This window comes from Pezoporus wallicus, unplaced genomic scaffold (assembly GCF_028554395.1).
Source record: "Pezoporus wallicus isolate ANWC-B61680 ecotype Strahan unplaced genomic scaffold, APGP_CSIRO_Pwel_v1 contig_8341, whole genome shotgun sequence".
NCBI classification, from domain to species: Eukaryota; Metazoa; Chordata; class Aves; order Psittaciformes; family Psittacidae; genus Pezoporus; species Pezoporus wallicus.
Window position 1 is genome coordinate 1,782,462 of NW_026638083.1, and position 19,994 is coordinate 1,802,455.

The window sequence follows — 19,994 nt, forward strand, 5'->3', positions numbered from 1 at the left end:
TGACTGCTGCTACTCAGAGCCCAAAGGGGACAGCGGCACCGAAGGACCAGGTCTGTTCCCCCCAGCTCAGCTCTGTGCAGCGCATGGTCCTGTTACCACTTGGCAATCTGGTTCATTCCACATACTGTGAAAGAGTGCTCTCTCCCACGGACAGCTTGCCAAGCCTCTCCAAGCCTCCCACACTCACCTCCTGTGAACTGAAGTTCCACAAGCTCAGTGGCACCCTTGCTCCTTGGTCACTTAAACGTAATGAATTGTATTTTCACACTGCTGCAGAATTCCTTAAAGTGCATGTTTGGTTCTAATCAAGGTTTGCTGATGAAAAAGATCATTCTGTTCTAATTAAACTCTATTCCCTCAAACTATTGTCTCAGCTAAATGAACTTTATAATCTTTCAAGAGCATAGAAGGTTTCCAGATCCATGTACTCCCACATTTATCTGGGGAGATGGATGACACTTTCTGGGGAAACAGCTTCCTCACAGCATCCTTCCCTGCTGTCCTCTGGAATTCAGACAAACAGTTGTTAAGACCTCCCTCTGAAGTCCATCTGTAACAACCAGGCATCCATCACATACAGAAGGAGCTATGGGCTTCCAGAAACAAAGCATCCAGCCCAAATCCTATGCAAGAAGAAGGGTTGCCTCACTAGCATGATTTGTGTTGAAAAGAGAAGTTAGCTGTGCTCAGTTGTTTGGCTACCAACATTTTCTCTTTTCATGGCCAGAAGGGGAAAAAAGGAGGAATGCATCACCAAATGAAGTACAGCCCAAACCAGGGCTTCAACTCCGAATTACTTGTCATGCATGCTCTCAGTAATTTGTCCTTGAGAAAACAAAGAAAGGATAAAGAATTTTCCTGGTTAAGTGCCAGCTTAGATGTGGAGAATTCAAATATCCTTTCATGTAAACAGAAATAACAGTTTCAGGTAAAACCTGCAGCGACGAATGACTTCTAGTAACAGTCTACACTAGAATCCAATTCCTGTTTTTGACTATTCCCACACTTCACCATGAGTTTAGCCTTACGCAGATGGAAATGGAAGTGAAATCCAGGATATGCACCAGCATTTGAAAGATTCGGGCTCAAAATTATGTCAATTCATACACTCTGATTCCAAATCTAACATTTCAGACAAACACTCTTTACTCAGCCATTTGAAAGCAGTTATGGAAACCCTATCAGATAAGAACTACTCCAGAACATGAGACTGTTTTAAGATTATAAACAAAGAAGCATACTTTTTCCATCCAACTGAATTGCTTGGTAGCTGCCCAAGACTCACTGAGCAACATCCAGTACGTTAAAACAAAAACATAACCCTAAGAGATGACAAGTATTAAGTTCAAATATTAGGCAAAATTATAACCACATACAAAACCTTTTTAAACCCATTTCTTTATGAATTAAAGAGGCTTATAAATGTCTACGTATTTTGCAATGCTATTCCAGAAGTAACGTTCAAGTGCCTAAGCAGACTTGCTGTTAACTGGTCCAATAGGTAAGGCCACAATCTTGAGTTCTGGAGCCCCAGAAGACAGCCCCAAGAAACACAAGGCCATGAAGCTTTCTCTACAGCACAGGGTCCATGCCAGTCTATTCTAGTTTAGGATTAGCTTTCTTTCAAAACAAAGTCATAACATAAATAGTGTGTCTCCATGGCTTGAATATCCATTTTATCTCTGATCACTAAAAAAGTCTTCAGGAAACGTTACAAACAATTCCAGTCGCTAAAAAATATTTACATGAGGAAATGCCTGCTAAGTTTTTTAAGTTATCAGTGTTTTACTAGCACCCTCACAAAATTCCCACATTTTTTAAACGCAATCTCATAAATGTTTGGTGGTTTTTTTGGTCTCTTGTTGCTTGTAATGAAACACCTTTGCTAACACTAAACATTATAACCCCATGATTTTCTGCTTTCTCCACAACCAACATGAAGAGAACACTGACAGTGATGGAAATATTAAAAAATAGAAGAATTTAGAAAAATATTCCACCAAGGCTTAATGTTTCACTGCAAGAATGGGCTGCTTTAGCCTTGTTGCAAAGTAAGCTAGTGCTAAGCCATTAAGCATATTATGAGTTTGGCGAATTAGACTTAGATTAACAGGGCTACCTCATTTTCCAAAATAAGATTCTGCACGTTTTTATTATACATTTTCTGCTGGATAAACAAAACCCATTAGTATTCCATCTTATTTCTTCATAATGAAGCTACTTAAACTCAAGAAGCATCTAGTAACAATAATCCAGAATAGGCAGACAGATATAGTGCAAAACAAAAACGCAGATTTTGGTAGATGCCAGGAAAATACTGTACTAATGGAACTCCAAGAATCTTATTTTTCCAGGTTTGACTGTAAAGGCTTACGACAACAGAAGGGAAAGATGAAATCTACCACCTACACCTTGCTGTTTAATGTCACACAACATAAACTGTACCTGCTCATCCAACATTTCTTTTACATGAAAGAACACTGCTGATCATAAATATTTATTTTTAGCTCATTTTGAAACCAAAACCACAATCTGACCAAAACCAAAAGTCCTAACTGAGCACACCAAGGGTGTCAAGGTCCTAGCATCCACTGGCCAACATGACTAGCCAAGGAAGCACACTAAAGCTTTCACAGTTTGGAGGGGCTTGGGGCCTGCAAGCAGCAACATACAGCCCTGTGGAAGAGAGCCTATGTGGCTAAATTTGAGGTTTGAACTCTTCACAAGGGCAATCTGCGAGCATTCACCATTATGTTTGCTGATTCAGGGCATCTCACATAGTGCCATTATTCCTGTCGAAGATGACAGGAAACACACAGTGTTACAAAGAACTAACCGTCGTATTATTGTTATTTAAAACAAAGGTGATTTAAGCCCAATTTAATTACTTCTGGAATGGCAGGGGGGACAGAATAAACAAGAACAAAACCAAGAAGGACTTTCTGACAGACGCGATCTTACCTATTCCGTAGGCTTTAGCACAGATCCATTGTAGATTAGCAGCTATTTTTGCTCTGGCTGAATCATAGAGCTCCAAAGGGACAATCTCAAGTGCACTATCTGCCAGGGCATCCATTTTTCTTCTGGTACTATCTCCACCCACACGAACATCAACATCCACCATCTAAAACAAAACAAAAGACAGTGGACTTTTACACGAGCCATTTCTCTCACCGCATTTCCGAAACCCCAGAGGAGAGGAGCTGGCTGAATGGGATCGCGGGCACACGTTATGGCAGGCACAATACGGTGGGATAAACACCACAGGCCCGACATCCTTCAGGGGTATGCACCGAAAGGGCTTATTTAGCGATTTTAAATCCACTCGGAAATCAAAAGACATCCGAGCCCGGAGCGAGCATCCTTGCCTGCGGAAGGCAGGGATTTGCGCACAGCGAAGCCCTCAGCCAAGGCTACGACCTAGCGAAAGAAGAAAGGAGCGGCCCCATCACCTGCCCGACCGCTGCAATAAAGACAGGCCGGGGCGCTGCCGCCCCCCCACCCGCAGGCCCCGCTCCGCCGCCCCCCGCCGCCGAACAATGCGGGCAGGTACCGCGGCCCCCGCCCGCCCCCCGGGGCCGCGACAGGCCCGGGGCAGCACCTGGGGCTCCTTCCCTCGCCTCGGCCGGCCGAAGCAGCAGAGGTTCCTCGCCCGCACCCCCATCCCCGCGCCGCTCGCCCCGCCGGAGGAGGGCAGGGGGCCGGCGGCTTCCCCCTCCCCGCCGCGGCCCAGCCCGCATCCCCGCCCCCACCCGGGAGGAGGAGGAGGAGAGGGAGGAGAAGGAGGAGGGAGAGGGGCGCAGCCCACCCGGCGCCGGGAGCCGGCTCCGAGCGCGGGAGCCGCCGACCCCCGCCGCCGCCCCCCCCCCCCCCCCCCCCGCCGCCGCCCCCCCCCCCCCCCCCGCCGCGGCCTACAGGCCCCGCCGCCTCACCTTGCCGCGCTACCGCTGCCTCATCCCCGCGGCGGGGGGGGCACCAGGGAGGGGCGGGGGTACCGCCGCGGCGCCCCGGCAGCGCGCCGAGGGGCGAGGGGGGGAGGCTCGGCGGGACGGGGACGGGACCGCAGCCGGTGCAGGAGGGAGGGAAGGAGAAGGAGAGGGAGAGGGAGGAGGAGGGACGGAGCCGCCGGGCCGGGGCTGCTGCCGCCGCCGCCGCCGCCGCTCGGGACCGCGCGCGCGCGCGCGCATGCGCCCGCCTGGCGCGCGCTCCCCTTCTCCCTCTCCCCCCTCCTCCTCCTCCTCAGCCCGGCGCGCGCCCGGCGGACAGGGAAGGCGGGGCCCCGCTCCCGCGCGCGCGCGCCCGCGTGTGTCAGCACTGCGCAGGCGCGGGGCTCGGCCGCCCGCGGCCATCGCTAGGCAACGGTTGCCGGGACAACGGGGACCCGCGCTCGGAGCCCGCCCGCCCTCCCCTCACGGCCCCGGGCCCGTCCCCTGCGGAGGGGGGATCCCAGCCGCCTCCCCCGTGTTGGCTCCGTGCTGTGGCTTCCTTGCCTGGCTACGGGTTCACTGGGGTCCGCCATGAACGGCTGAGGGACCGGGGGGGGGGGGGTCAGTGTGGAGAAGAGAAGGCTCAGGGGGACCTGGTGGCTCCCTACAGCTGCCTGACAGGAGGATGGAGCCAGGAGGGGCTGGGCTCTGCTCCCAAGGGATGGGACAAGAGGAACCGGCCTCAAGCTGCACCAGGGCAGGTTTAGATGGAGCTGAGGAACAATTCCTGCCCCAGAGGGTGCTCAGGCATTGGAACAGGCTGCCGGCACCGGCCCTGCACGGGTTCACACCCCATGGAGACGAGGCCTCGGTGCCGTGGGTTAGGGGTGGCCTTGGCAGGGCTGGGAAGGGTTGGACTGGATGAGCTGAAAGGGCTTTCCCAATGCAATTGATTCTATGATGATGGAGAAGGGCCCTTCCTGGCTAAAAGCAGGGTGAACAATGAGATAGGCTCGAGCTGCTTCCCCACTGCCTCGCACAGCCCATCTGCCAGCCACGCTGACAAGACATGGGCCGACAATCAGCAATCTCACAACTAATTCCCCTTAAGACTTGATGAGTTAACAGCCGGTCGTGATCAAAGGATGCCAAGGGTGGTTTTCAGGCAAGAGTCTGGCCTCGGCATCTTGCGTGTTTCTTAGCAAATAGAGAATTTCCGCACCTGGTTTATGGTACGATCAATAGAAACCAGCAAGAAACGTGTGACAGGTTGGCGGTTGGTCATTGCAGGGTGAAGTGACACTATCAAAACCACCTTGGGGCCAGCCCACCACGTACCATTAGACCCCACTGTCTACCAGCCACTGTCCAGTGTCCTGCTGCCCATCTGGGAGCCCCAGGTGCATCATGATCCAAACTGGATCCTGCAGATTAACTCACTTGATAAGTGAGTTTCAGGGCTCATCGGAAAAGTGAAGCTGTGTGATTAAGAGAGTAGAGGCTTGAGACTTTAATGCCTGTGATGGGGAGATGAATTATCTCAATATCCGTCTGCTGAAAATGCAATTGTAAGTTTAGCTGCACAACAGTGAGAGCAGACTGACCTTGTTCTACCTGATTTTGTTGTGATTCTCATAAATTCTATTTTCCGCATGTAACATTTACATGAAATGTGTTTCAAGTCATTAATTTGGGTCCGTCTTAAGATTCAACATTTATTTCCTTATGCCTTCTCAGAGTGCGAGTGGAGGGCATTCTGCTACGTGTCATCAGGAAATACAACCTGGTGTTCAAAGGTTATTCCAGCCTCTATCACTCTTCCCTACTGCAAGATTGTACACGACTGAAGTCAATGTCCTTTGCAAACAACATGCTAGTTGTTTTATAATCTCTGTTCTAAGAGCTAGGTTTTCGCTAGAGTGTTTGCAGGTTGCTGGTTTCTGACGTTGCCATTGGAACAAGCTGCTCTTGTTTTTAAATTAAGCATTAAGGCCCAATCCAAATCCCCTTAAATTCAGGAAGAATGGTTTCATTGTGTGGTGGATCGGGCATTAAGTGGGCTGTAGAAACAGGATGGCCCTTTGGCTCTTAGAGCAGGTGACCTGTATGCAAGGGAGAAGGTGCAACTGGGAGAAAACTGACCTACTTCTTCCTCCGATGTATTTTTCCTGGAGGTGAAGAATGGATCCAGTTGTTAAACCTATCAGCAGCTCTTAGGAACAAAACACATTTAAGAGGGTGCCAGGCTACCAGTGCAAAACCAAGTCAGTGTTACCTGGACCCTTGAAACTCTCCAAATACAAGCTCAAGAAAATGGACATTGTGAAGAAAAAGCATGGGGGAGTCCAGTGGCAAGGAGAATGCTCTCCTTTTACAACCCTCTGCTGCACTTGGGATCCTGACCTTAGCATTACCTCTCGCTCTCCCCCTGTCATTTGGATGGTGCTACCCTCAAGATCCAAGTTTCGGTATCACTCTCTTCCAGTCTGATGTGTAATGTGCTGCCACTTCTTCCTCCATGGTAATGCCCTGAAAATGCTGCTTAGGGCATTTGCGTGTCCCTAAGTGGAAGCTGAAATTGATGCTTTGGGAAACTTTGTAGATGATGGTGAAGTGGTTTGTCAAGAACTTGGCACCGTCCCACACCAGCGTCCTCAGCATTGTCCTGGAGATAAAAAGCCTGCATTTAAATGGGAGGGTCCTCAGTGGATTGCTAAACATGTTTGCCTTTTCCACAAGAAAATGACTCTCCCATATTCAGTAGCAGCAAATTCATCTTTAATTTGCCTGCTCCTTGTTTCTTTCCTGTACTCCACTACTAAACCTGCTTCAAGGCTTTTCTTCTGGAAAATGTTAATACGTTGCTTTTCTATAGGAACTAATGTTCCTACTAACCACTCAGAGTGGGTGTACCTGCGAGCTGACAAACACTGCACAACTTGTCTTCCAGCAGAGCTCAGAGTAATTACAAGGAGGCGATACCTGTGACAAATTACCATACTTGAACACGACACCTACTGCAGGTAAGGAAGCTAAACCTGTGTGCTTGTTCCCTGGAAGACTGCCTGGGATTTCAGCTCCTCCACTGTGTTTCATTTATCAGTATGGAAGAGCACATGTGGAATAAGAATATCAGTCCCGTGGCATCCCAAAGACATCAAATCTAAGATTATGTTGTAAAAAAAGTGTATAGTTTGTGGCAATATAGCGTGCTCTGTGCTGGGATGGTGTAGGGTGGAGATACTGATCAGGTACGTGCAGAAAGCAAGAGCTGACCCATCAGTGGCACCTTCCAATTAGAAAGGCCAGCAGCGAATCAGGATTCTCCCTCAGCATCACAAAAAGCACCTTCAGATGAAGGAAAATGCAGACTGCTGCATACTTCATGAAGCCCATGCTTCACTGTCCCCTGCAGCTATTTATGTAGAGCGAGGTCTCCATATGATGTCTCTGCCCATCACATAATGCCCCTAGTGCTAAAACCAGTGGAAAAAAAAAGCAGGGCTTGGGAATTTCAGCATGCTGGGCAGCCTGATTTCTGCTTCACTGACTGTCCTCAGTGGGACTTCCCACTTTCCAAAGTGATGATTTCCCATCCTTCATCTCCTTCCTTCCTTTCCCCAGGCAAAGAGCAGTCATCAGCAGGACAGTCACCCCTTCCTTCCACCGACTCCTCAGACACTACCTGGCAAGGTTCACCATACCCAAGTCCACAGCACAAACACTGTGCACGTGAATTTGCACCAGGCAGCACCAGCACAGAGCAGACAAGAAGAAACCACTCTGATGTGGTTTGTGCTGTGCTCCTTATTCCCTCTGGATGGTTTATAACTCACATCCTTCAGGACCGAGCTGCCTGCTCATTATCACTGCTGGGGCAGCACTGGGTAATTCATCCCTCCTCTTCATCAGTGTGCAAAGGCTGATGGCTCTATCTGGGAAGAGGTTCTTTGCCTTTAGTCTTGCTCAACAGCTCCTGCCTGTGCTCTTAGGGGCAGCCAGAGGAGACAGTCAAACGAATCAACAGGATTTTGTCCCCTTATCCTTGCAAAACAGCCAACAGTGTGAGGACGGCAGCGGCAGAGCAGTGCAGAGCAGCTCGTGTGCACTTGCCACCCGGGCTGCCTGCCGCCCTCTCCTCATGGCTCTGTTTTCAGTCCTGGACTAATTTTGAACACTGCTGTATCTGCTTCCCTCTGCTTAGTTCTGCAGGGCCTTGTTTGCCCTTAATATCCCCAGCTGAGATTGACTTAGAGCCTGGGCTCTTCCGGAGGTCACTGCATGGGGTGAACACTGGTACCACCATGTGGGCTACCTGGGAGGCAGAGAGGTCCATCTCTGTGCCAATGGGCTTTAGTATCCCCAGTACATACTACAAAGCTCAAAAAAAGTTATATCTGGTTAGAAATTCATTAAGGGAAAAGAGTTGTGGCCAAAAAGACATTTAAATAATCACTCGGATGAGTGGAGCCAGGGTACTGTAACACAATGGGCTGCAGACCCCCCCATGCAGCTGTGCTCTGACAGCTCAAAATGTCTTTTTCTGCCCTGTACAAAGAGTTTCCTCTGACAGTTCATCACGTTGCCAGCCTTAAGGAGAAGAGAGCACAATATTATTCTTAGTAATAGAACAGTCACTCCAGCACGATTACTACCACCACGGGAACAGATCTAAGGCAGGATGCCGCTGTCAGTCATTACTTATATCCAGTTCTGTAACTCAGGAGGAATATGCAGTGGCATGGCCTTGTGCAGCAGGAACCACATGCAACAAGCCTTATTTTTCATGTAAATACAGAAAACAAATTAAGCAGAGATAGCAGGGCTCCGTTCATTCATGTGTTCACGTTATTTTGCGGGTAATGCGTATGCAGCTCAGCTATTTATGCTGATGGGTGCAGCAAGTTATTCAGATTTCTTCCTTTTCCCCTTGCTTAGCTTAACATGTCTGATGTGTATCCAATGGTGCCAGGGGAAGAACCGCTTCACACCTCTGCCTCTGACATTTGGGCCTTGCCTGGGTGTCCCTGGCAGCCCATGGGGATGCTTGGGGGGTTCTCATATCCCTCTGTCCACAGGGACTGTCCTGCTCCAGGGGAAAAACAGGCAGGGAGTGCTGGCAGCTCTGCTCCTCGCAGAGGGGCTGCCCCTCTGATGGGCATTAAAATAACAGTATTAAAATAGTATTCAAATACTCCTCCTGTTGAGCTCTTCTCTCCAGAGCACCGCACAAACAGGAATTAATGACTCCTATGGCCAGGGCAAGTGTTACCAGAGCACGGGGTGGCAGCTCCTGGGAGCCAGACCTTCCCTTGCCTGCTGTGAGGAGCAGGATCTCCCTCACCGGGCCTGTGGTTACCCGCAGCAATTACAGCTCCGGACACGCTGGTGGTGGGGTTTAAGTGCCTGCATTAATAACAGGAGGGGGTTTAAGATGTAAGATATATTTATCTCTGAGGTTATCTATGTTTAAAGTCCCTGGGCTGCGTTTAGGAGGATGGCGGATCAATAGCACTTACAGGGTTTTCCAGAGAGACTTTCCCACCAAGAGGTTTGATCCCAGCGTGCCTTCCCTATGCCTTGTTCTTTCTTGAGCACCTCCAACCAGGGACTAGCTGGGTAAGCGCTGAAAGGTTGTTGTCATCATCTAATTAATGAGTAAATTTCTCTGTATCTTTGTATTCATTAAACCCTTTTCAGCAGTTGGAGTTGGGCAGCATTCAGGCAGAGATCATTTTCATTGGGAACTGTTGATTTGCTTGACCCAGATGATTCCTTTTTAAGTCACTTTTTTCCTAAGGGCACTTTGGAAAGTCAAACTCTATTTACCACAAACATATAACTATGCAAAGACAGAATAACTCATCTCCAACTTCTTCACCACTATTTAAACACTCTTGGAAAGCAAGAACAATTGACAGGCAGAAGAAAAAAGCCCTAACTGAATCCCAAATGCCAGCTCTGCCCCTGCTCCTGGCTGTGCGGCAGCTGACAGCAAGTTTGGATGTACCCAGCATCTTCATACAATGATGGAATGGTTTGTGTTGGAAGACACCTTAAAGCTCATCCAGCTCCAACCCCTGCCACGGGCAGGGACCCCTTCCACTAGAGCAGCTTGCTCCAAGCCCCTGTGTCCAACCTGGCCTTGAACACTGCCAGGGATGGGGCAGCCACAGCTTCTCTGCCATCCCAATAAATGCCACTGGGTTTGTGGCCGGGGCAGTACAAAGCTCTGGCGCACCAATAACCGGACTGCCAACCAAACGGCACAGCAGCCCTCTCTCCGCACAAGCTGGGGTGCGACTGATCCCAAACCCAACATCCTGAACCACTGGGAAGTGTTACCTTTGGGAATTCACAGCAGGCTCCAGCCAACCTTTCTCCCAAAACGTGTTACAGCATCATTATTTCACTGCAACGTTTCACATTCGTTACTCAGAGGGAGGTGTTCGCATGGGAACCAAACCAGGGCCGCCCTGTTCCAGGTCCCCCAGGTGATGCACAAAGATGGAAGCTGCCTGCCAGGTCCTGGAATATCACCTCCGACACAGGAGGGATGAACCTGAGCCAGGCACTTCCTTTCCCTGGGGCAGGTTTCAGTTATGGTCTGGGATACAGGGGGATTTTGAGGAAAGGGCTGTGATTCCTGGATTTTAAGGCTTCTCCTTCCACAAATAGAAACCGTGTGGCCCTGGAGGACAGCACTGCAGCTCGCTCCGGGTGATTCTGGTGTGCAAGGCTTCAGCCCAGAGAGCTTCTAAAGGCAGATAAACTGCCTCAAAAGCCACTTAAAGCATCACCAATTCACCACAGCAGGGTCTGCTGGTGGGGGGCAGGTGCTGACTTCCCACTGCATTTCACTCATCCCATTCAGTATTTCTAGCTCCTGTCATTCCGGTGGGACACAGCTCCTGGTTCACCGTGGTGCCAGCCCCGGGACACAGCCAAGCCCTTCACCTGGCAGCCCCGTCCCCTCTCGCCCTGCCTCTAAAGAGGTGCCAAACCAAACACAGCCTTCCTCACCCCCTTGGGTCCCGGCCAGCCTGCACATGCCGCACTAGAACGCTCTTAAATCTGCAGCCAGGGAAGTGTGTTAATGCACAAATTAGTCAGAGCAATTGAAATCCTGCTTTTCCGGGTCCTACTTACAGCAAGAACTTGATGGCTGTAAAACTCACACCGAGCAGGAAAAACCAAACCCCGCCAGCAGCTCCGAGCCACTGAGAGCAAACTGCAGCTGAGGACCTCAAAGCAGAGGTCAGACCGTGCACCCCAGGGCGTTAGCATCCCAGCCAGGAGTGTGGGGACTCAGCTAACCCCTGCCTGTTCCTGCCCCGGGGTGCATGGCATATCCCTTGTGCTGCAGAGCTTGGCACACCATTTGCTCCCTGCACATCCTGAGAGAGAGGCTGTGCCACTGTGAGCAGCGCCTGGAGCTGAAATGCAATGTGGATGGTGGTGGCCCCATCCTGCTGTGACAGGGGTGAACCCTGCTGTCCCCATCAAAGCAGGCACTGTGCTGGTGACCTGGGCCACCAGGCATCAATACTCCCATGTGTGGGGCTGTATGGACCTGGCCCATATGTGCAGTGCCATCCCGGTCCCCAGGCATGCTGAGGGTGATGCCCCAGGCTCCCCTCGCTCCCAGGGTTCAGAGCTGGCTGAAAGGAGCCCATACCCCCAGGCTGGCGCTAGGAACTGGGGTGACAGGACCCCTGGGGCTGCCAGGAGCACACAGAGAAGGGGATGCTGCAAAGGACACCCCTATCCATGGGGCTGGGCCACAGGGTGCTCATGAGGACACACAGATGCTACGGGACCCCCACTGAAGCCCCCCAGCCCCGACAATGCTGACTTACCGGTGGCAGCCGTCGGCATCCTCACAGCCTCAGGTGTCGGGGGGCTGTGGGCAGCAGCCTGTGGCATGGGAGCCCATGGCACGTCCCGGGTCTCAGCGCTGGGGGGCTCGGTCCCCTCCGCTCCCCAGGAAGGGCTGGGGGCAGCGCTGTGTTCCACAGCATCCCTGCCGTTGCCGCGGCAACCGCTGAATGACTCACGCTGATTGTGAGTGACATCAGAGATGCAGAGGAGGGGGCCGGGAGCAGATATTCCCAGTTTGGTTTTCCTGTTAAAGACGGAAGGTTTTGTGCTGGGAAAACATCCGGATCCAGCCCCCCTCAACAGGGTCCTGGAGACCCGTGGAGTTAGGAGGCAGGAGATGCTGGAGCCCCTCCATGCATCCGCTGGGCATGAAAGGGGCTGATGCAGAGCAAGGGGGACACCCCAGGGGGAAGAGGCCCTGCTCCCCTGAACTGCACTTGGGCCTCAATTCTAAACAAATCACAACCAGATCGAGGAAAATGGGTAGAGACTGCTTGTCTGGCTTCATCTTCACACCAGGCTCGAGAACAGGGGAAGGTGACCTTCAGGGGCCCCTCATCTTGAGCCATGCTGCTCTTGCTCATCATCCCAATGGGATTCTGCCCATCCCAACAGGACCATGGCTGTATCTCAGAGGCACTCACAGCTCCCAGTGCCAGCAGCCTGGCAGGGTCATGCAACAGGAGCCAAAAAAGGGGCTTTGCTTGGAAACTGGTCAAGAGCAGGGAGGAGCATCACTGGGCACACAGACAGGGCGTTGGGGATGACCACAAACACTCCACATGCAGACATCTCTCAGAGTGTTTCGGTAGCATGTCTGCTCATAGGCACACAGGGATTCCTTACACACAGCCAGACACTGATGCTCCTTCCCCTCTCACTCACAGGCTCCGTCAGATTGAGCCCGATGAGACAGAAGGGAATATTTTTAGTAGGATGAGTCCCACTCGAGGCTCTGCCCTGAGCAGGGACAGCACCAGGTCACAGCAGTGCAGCAGCTCCACAGGCACCAAGGCATAAACTGTTCTCAGCCCTCGCTAGGAGCAGCCCTGAGGGCATCATTCAACCCCACCAGACACCTTTAGGGGCTCCTGGGCATCCCCCTCACCGAGGCTGGGATCAGGGAACCCAACACTTGGGGCTTCTATCTTTAGCCCAGCAAACTATAAATAAAGCCCACGGTAACCCACGGAAATCTGAGTGGCTTCAATGACAGCACTGGGGAACCCTGCAGCAAGCAGGGCTGCACCCCGGGGTCCAGTGGGAAAGGCACCATCGTGCTTCCAGACACCCGGATGAGTGAAAACACAGGGAACCTGGCACCACTGATGGGCTGGGCCTCAGTGGGCACCATGCTCCTGCAAGGGGAACGCAGGGTGGGAGAGGAGGGATGAGGAAGGGTCGCTCTTTTCATGGGGAATTGGGTGCTTGCTCCTGGTGTGGGAGCAGGGAGGAAGGCGCCCGTCTGCGGGGAAGGCAGGCACAGGGTGGGAAGCAGAGAGCGCCCCGTGATTCATCGCACGCAGCCTGGCAACGAGCTCCTGTGTCGGGGAACACACAGATGGAAGCGGCTGCCACAGCCCGGGAATAGCCCCTGGTGTCCTTTTAAGGATGGATTTACCAGGGTCTATCTGCCCTTTAGTGTGCGCTTCCCATAGGAGCCATGCAGGATGCGGGGGTCCAGCAGCCCACAGAGCCTGGCTCACCCCTACTGAGGCTGTGCTGTGGCTGCAGGGACCACAGGGAACAGAGTAGATTTAATCCCGTGGGCCAAGAAATCCAGAGATACATCCCAAATCCCACCACAGCCCTCACGCAATGGGAAGGGGTTGGGGGGGGGGGGCATGGCTGAAGGCAGCAGGTTTGGCACCTGCACTATTCCAAGGGCTAAATAAATGTTCAATAAATACCAACTGAACCCAACTCCAGGCAGTGGGAGCTGCTGCAGGTACAGGGCTCCCAGGCACAGATTCCCTCCGGAGCAGCCCTTCCACAGAGGACAAATAGAGGTTTTACTCCAACACAGATGTGGTTTGTGCCCAAGCTCCAGCTCATAAAAGCCAAGTAACCACATCATGCATAAGCGCTACCAGTCTCCCATCAATTACCGGTTTGAGGGTGCACCTGTGGCTGCTCACACTGCACAGCACCGGGGTGCTCAGGCAGTTCTTGCCCTGATATAAGTGCAAAGCCACCGCAGGCATCGCCTGCTCCATGCACACAGAGCCCTGGCTCGGCCCCAGCTCCCTGCTCCATGCACACACGCTGCTTCCCGGAGTGGGAGAGCTCGTTATGCAACTGCTGATGGCATCGCTCATGAAACCTGTTTGAGAGCTCAACCCTTCCCTGGCACAGCGGAAGGGAAGCAGCAGAACAGCATCCTGGGGTGCAGGAGATGTGCAGGACACCAAGAAGGGGGTTTGCATCCCATCGGCTGCTGCAGTGACCACCTACAACTGTGTTAACCACATACAACTGCATCCCAGCAGCCAGCTGGTGCCGTGGTACCCCACCACCCAGAGCCACCGGTGACCCCTCAGGAGCCCCCGGCACTCACAGGCTCCAAGCTCAGGCTGTGTATCTGGGCCCTGACCCCGATCCAGGCACCCGACTGCCTCCCTTCTGGAGCTGGTCACCTCTCCAGGTTTATTTTGGTCAGCGCGGCCTGGTCCAGCACATCTCAAGTTACTGATGTCCCTCCCCCGGCTCCACCAGGGACCGGATTCCTGCTGACACTGGATATGCAGGTCTGGGGCGCTGCTGTCCCTGCTCAGGTCACGCTCGCTGGCAGTTGTACCAATGCTGCTCACACGTGGACCCCGCAGACCTGCCCCTTTCCAAGCCATCTTCCAGGACTAAGCCACCAGAGCAACAGCCCAGCTCACAACTGCCCCTCCTGCCTTCGAAGTGAAGGCTTCTGAATAGCAAGAGGAACGAATTTGCACCATTAATTCTTCTCCAAACCCATTTTCCTTGTAGCAAAGCATCCCCAGAGCTGCTGCTCCCTTTGGCCAATTCCTCTCTTATAGGAAAGTCTCCATTAAAACAAACAGCACAGTTAAGCACAGAGCAAAGATTTGGGCTGTTACAGAGGGACAGTGCCTTGTGTTCTGGGTGCTGCTGGTGTGTAGGAGTCCCTTGTTCTGTCCCTACAGGCCTTTATCAAAGCCCACTCTCTGTATTTCCCATTGAACCTATTGGATGTGCTGCTCCTTTTTAGGGGTTACTGCGACCACTGGTTCATGGGGACAGGTGAGGGCATGAGAGGAGAAAGCCCGAGCAGTGCACAGCGTGCTGGGAGCGGCTCCGTAAGCCACCCGTGGAAGGGCTGGGAATGACTCCCTTGCCACACCATTTGTGCTGTTAGCAACACCAGGATGTGTTTTCACAGTCATGTGCAACCTGTACTTACCTTCCCCACCCTTTGCAGCCCGGACCTGGCTGGAGGCTGCTCTGGGGTGAAGCAGCAGCATGTCTCTGTCCTTGTCCCTGCTGGAGGACACCAGCAACACGTCTCCATGTGCTTCTGGCCCCAAGAGCCAGCACGCACCTCAACCACCACCCATCCTGTCACTCAGATAGCAGCACTTCTTCATGTTTAAGGTGTGGGTTCGTGCCCAGACCTGCTGTACCGGTTCAGGTGCACAGGCACCATTATCTAATGATACACCACGACTGGCTTTAAGGGGTTTTGTGTTTAAATGAGAGGAGAGCTGGACCTTTGTACTGTCCTGTAGCTCATCAGTGCAACAAAGGAAGTCTGAGTTAGGGGCCACCTGTCACCACAACACCTGCATTTACCACCACCGCAGCAGCAAACCTGTGCTGGACAAGCAGCAGCTCAATGTCTCATGCCCTAATCCTCCATCTTTCATGGGACACAATGAACATTAACTCCTTACCAGCTGCTGCACCACTGGCTAAACAGGCTGCTGTCAGTGCTCTCCTTGCCCTGAATGTGGTGTGAAAATGAGGATAACCCCTCCTCTTCCTTAGAGAAACCACCTCACACATTTACACTCCATCACTCGCCCCCAAGGCGACCACACACAGCTCATCCCCCCAGAGCCAGCACCACTGGCACCACAAGTTTCATCACCTGGAGTTACTGCCTCCCACCACACCACCAGATGCTGGTTGCTATCGATCTGTTTTCCCTCATGAGGGCTCCCTTGTTATGGAAGAAAAGGCTTCTAATTTATCAGTCAACCACCATGAGGATAAATCCCTCTTAAATGGCACTGGTTCATCCCAGGGGATAACCAAATCCTGCTTCATACAGCCCTTGCAATGAATCTCACCAAGGTGACTTCCTGGAAAATGGAGAAACAACTTCCAGGTGGAAGACCAGGCACTGAACCAGGAATTTCTGCACAAGTTTTGTTACAGGTTTCTCAACCAGCTATTGAAATACCTTATTTCCTGACAAACAACTCCAGCAGCCTGCAGGTACAAGGAACACTGAACGACGTGGATTCATAAACCTCTGCTGCTCCTGACAGTGATGCTTCAGAACATGCTCCTGAGAATGATGCTTCAGAACACCTTGTAATAAATCAAAAAAACCTTTATTTTTAAGATATATTATAAATTTACAGCACACATAACATCAGTGTCTTCAGTGTGTATGTGTGAGCAGGTTGAAAGACTCAGCATTCATTCTGGCCTTGTTTGTGGGTACGACCTCTCCACACGGTCAAGGGATGGAGCAGGCTAGGCTTTGACAACAACCCCAGTAACTTCCAGGAATAGATTTCAGTGCAGATGAGCAGCATTTGGTGCTCCTTGCCTGAGGGCTGCTGCCCAGGAGCAAGCCCTGCTGGTTTTCCCACTTGAGGAGAGGTCAGTGACCCACAGGAGCCCATCCAGAATGAACCCTGAATTCCACAGGCTCGGCGACATCCGCCCTAGAGAAGCTTCCTAAAAGTAATGTTACATCTTGGAAAGAGCTGTGCATGCCACACATCAGTGCCAGTGTGTACAAAGAGTCTCGGATGCTGTACCTAAGGATGTGCTACACAGGCGAAGTGACAAACATGGAGCCAGTACCTTGCAAGGTAAATCTTCCTGGTGCTGGATGGCAAATCACCATCTTGGGCAGTTCATTATGAGAAAACCAAGCAATTTAAGAAGCTCTACAGGCTTCTGTTACCTGCTGCAAAGACACTTGGTTTTGTGGGGCTTGGTTTAAACTGCGCTCCAATTTCTCCCGTTTCCAGAGACTGATATAAAACTACATCCAAATTCGGTACGAATTTGACTGAAGTTCACACACTGCAAACAGGACCCGAAGATCTTCAAATATAGGGCGAGAGGTCCTTAAAAACCCCTTTTGTTATACCCAGATGTGAGAGCCACCACCATGACCACACATTCACCTCAGTACTGTTCGCCACGTGTGGGGACATGGGGATCACTGCCCTAGCCACAGACACCAACTGTCCTAGCCAACACCAGCACCACAAACCCTTCAGATGAATAATGAGCCAGAGAGGAAGATACAATCAGTGGTTTGCTTATGCCTTAAAGCACAAGGACTTATGATCAGATGGAAATACCCAGCCGCAAGGGCCACTATCCTGCTAGTTAACAGACATGTTAAGTATTAAAAGTAGAAAGCCAGGGCATTTGCTCTGGATGAAGCACTCACCATCCTGTGCAAGGGACCTAGAGAAAACTGCCACTGAAGTCGAGGTCACTGCTCATCTCTCATTCTTCAGGCAATGCTTGCCAACAGCTCTACTATACATTCATTTGGTTAAACAGCTTTCAAAACACATTAAAAGATCCTCAGCCCATGGATCACCAATAAAATAACCTTAACAGGCCTAACTAAAAAGGGTTTCAATAACCACTCAAGTGTTTCTTGGCTGCGAAGATCCATTCCCACAAGACAAGTTTGGTTCCAGGAGGGTGAGAGAAGGAACAGGGGTCAAGGCTGTGGGACTCATCTGTGCCAGAGGCTGTGAGCAGCCAGGAAGCAGAGATATTTGCTAGAGGTTTCAGGCTTCTGGCAGGAGGGACCCTCACACCCTCCCACAGGAGCGCACTGAAAACCACATTAGAAACCACACAAGTTAATTTCCCAGCACATGGAGATCCTGTGTGACCATTGCCAAAGGGATGCAGCTATCAAAGAAGACTCAAATCACTGCTCACAGGGAGAGAAAGAGTGGAGGATGCTTTGGCCTGGACCAGACACTGGAGGTTTGTTCCAAGGGTGATGCTAGCTCAGGCTCACAGGGAAAGACAATCAAGATCCAAGTTGTAAAGCAGCCACTGGCATTTTTCCCCAGATACATCCCGTTAAATGCACCCTATAAAGAGTATAAATACGAAGCCCTGAGAACAAACTTCCATTTAGCACATATCTACTAAAAATATCAGTGCTTTGATGACAAAATTACAAGTTACATATATTTAAATAAATAGCTAGCTTTCAAGAGTCACACGACATCAAAAGTAGATTGTCTGTATTGACTGATGGGGTGAAGAGCTAGAACTGTGAGACACATGGGATTAGCCACCTACCTCCCTGCTTCCTTACTGCTCGATTTCACAGGCTTCCAAATATTCCCTTGACCACACTATGAGACAAACATACCTTTGCTAGTTAGAACTTGATCACCAGAGATGCGAGCACGGGACCTGAGCCTGTAAATCCTTATCCCTGTGAGTAGTTCTTCAGCACAAAAAGACAGCGTTTCACTCGTTAAAGCAAAGACTTCCATCCCCACGTGCTCAGGGACCTCTCACTGGCTCACAGACCAGATCCACCAGCCCTCTACCCTTCAGCCTGTGACAGGGCAGCTCATCACCAGGCACAGCTCTTACCACACGTGCTCCTTGTGCCTGGAGAGCTGTCTGCACGTTCTGACTCAACAGCAGGGATCTTTCTGGGGTTTCTGCAGGTTTTGTAACAACGAGGGTAACCAACACCTTTGCAGGCACGGTGGGCTCTGTTCACTGGGATGAAGCAGCACTACACCCCGGTGTGACGGGGCCCACAGCTCCCTTGTCTGCTACTAATTCATACCCTAACACCACCATCACGTCTTGAGCAATTCAAGTGTTCGTTTAAACTCAAGTGCATTTTTTGTTTTAAATCAACTCCTATGACTTCTGTGCTTATCACCTCCTAAATTCTGGCCTCTTTCAGCCACTGGCAAAGTGAGTTCTCAGAAGACAAGCTGGACTATCTATGTTAAAGCTGTACCAAACAAGGTGACCATTTGGCAGATCAGGAAGAACACACTCCCCAACACCCTGGCTATGTAAATGTGGAGCTCTAGAGTAATGAATTCCAGAAATAACCACATATTCCTGAGCCTTCAGGCATCTTAAAGACACAGTATTCCTATGGTCTCTAACTGCTGCTGCAACACCTGGTTATGTTGTTGAACCTGTACACTCTTACCCTCCTCTATTTCATAAGCATGATGTGTTTTACCAATGCTTTTTTTCCCACGCCTTGTAAAGGCTCACCAGCACTGACTGTTCTGGCACACAGGGGGAGCAGCTCTGGCAACCTTTATCTCCCCGATCAAACCGACACTGAAGAACATGCACAGTTCATCAGCAGGTCCTGGCAGTATCATCCTCTCTCTGCTCTCACTGCTGTGGGGTTCATGCAGAGATACACAAGCAGCAGAACCTGTACCCTTAGAAGTGAGCCACCTGCTCCTCAGACACTGAGTACCAGGAATGCCCCAGCTTCAACCCCTAAAAGCTGGGGGGCTGGTTCAAGTTCATCATCCACACTGCCCTGGCAGTAGCCACAACCAGTCCTGGGGCAGCACCTCCATGGCAGGTGGGGTTGCTCACTTGCCACGTAGCAAATGCCCAAGGTTCTGCCTGCAAACCAGATGCCAAACTTGCAGAAGACTCTAAATTTGATAGATGACCCTTGCTGGTCTGCCTGGAAGCTCCACAGCCACTCCAGGGTCTGGTCATGGAGTACTGAAATCAAAAGCAGCATTTCATCAACAAGGCTTTACATTCCTCAAAGACCAAGACTGCTACCAAAGTATCTGTTTGTTACATTGGAACCTGTCCTTACCCATTCAGAAGCCAAAAAAGCCCCCAAACTACAGGGTCATTTTCCTCAGCTGTCTTCTAAAAACACTCATTAAAAGGAATATTTACAAGAAACCCAACTGGTAGAGAAGGGCACAAGCCTCTGACATT

At 51.2% G+C, this 19,994-nt stretch overlaps 2 protein-coding genes across 5 annotated transcripts in view; one reads left to right on the top strand and one right to left on the bottom strand.

The window, feature by feature from the left end:
* CAMSAP1 (calmodulin regulated spectrin associated protein 1) overlaps window positions 1-11,963 on the bottom strand; it is a 33,209-nt gene extending 21,246 nt beyond the window's left edge. For 2 of the 4 annotated variants that reach the window (XM_057409089.1, XM_057409088.1), the window contains exons 1-2: window positions 3,602-3,713; window positions 2,962-3,124 (exon numbers count right to left, since the gene is read on the bottom strand). In XM_057409089.1, coding sequence (XP_057265072.1) covers window positions 2,962-3,124; window positions 3,602-3,664 — 226 coding nt within the window. In that variant the 5' untranslated portion in view covers window positions 3,665-3,713. Of the gene's footprint in view, window positions 1-2,961; window positions 3,125-3,601; window positions 3,714-3,932; window positions 4,027-11,785 lie in introns of those variants that run through there. The other 2 variants (XM_057409090.1, XM_057409091.1) reach the window with 2 other exon arrangements.
* The window catches only part of KCNT1 (potassium sodium-activated channel subfamily T member 1), a 115,581-nt gene extending 102,399 nt beyond the window's left edge, over window positions 1-13,182 (top strand). Inside the window, exon 28 of the transcript XR_008972135.1 lies at window positions 13,173-13,182. The gene's annotated coding sequence lies outside the window, so the exon portion shown is untranslated. The remainder of the gene's footprint in view (window positions 1-13,172) is intronic.
* Window positions 13,183-19,994: the final 6,812 nt, after the last annotated feature.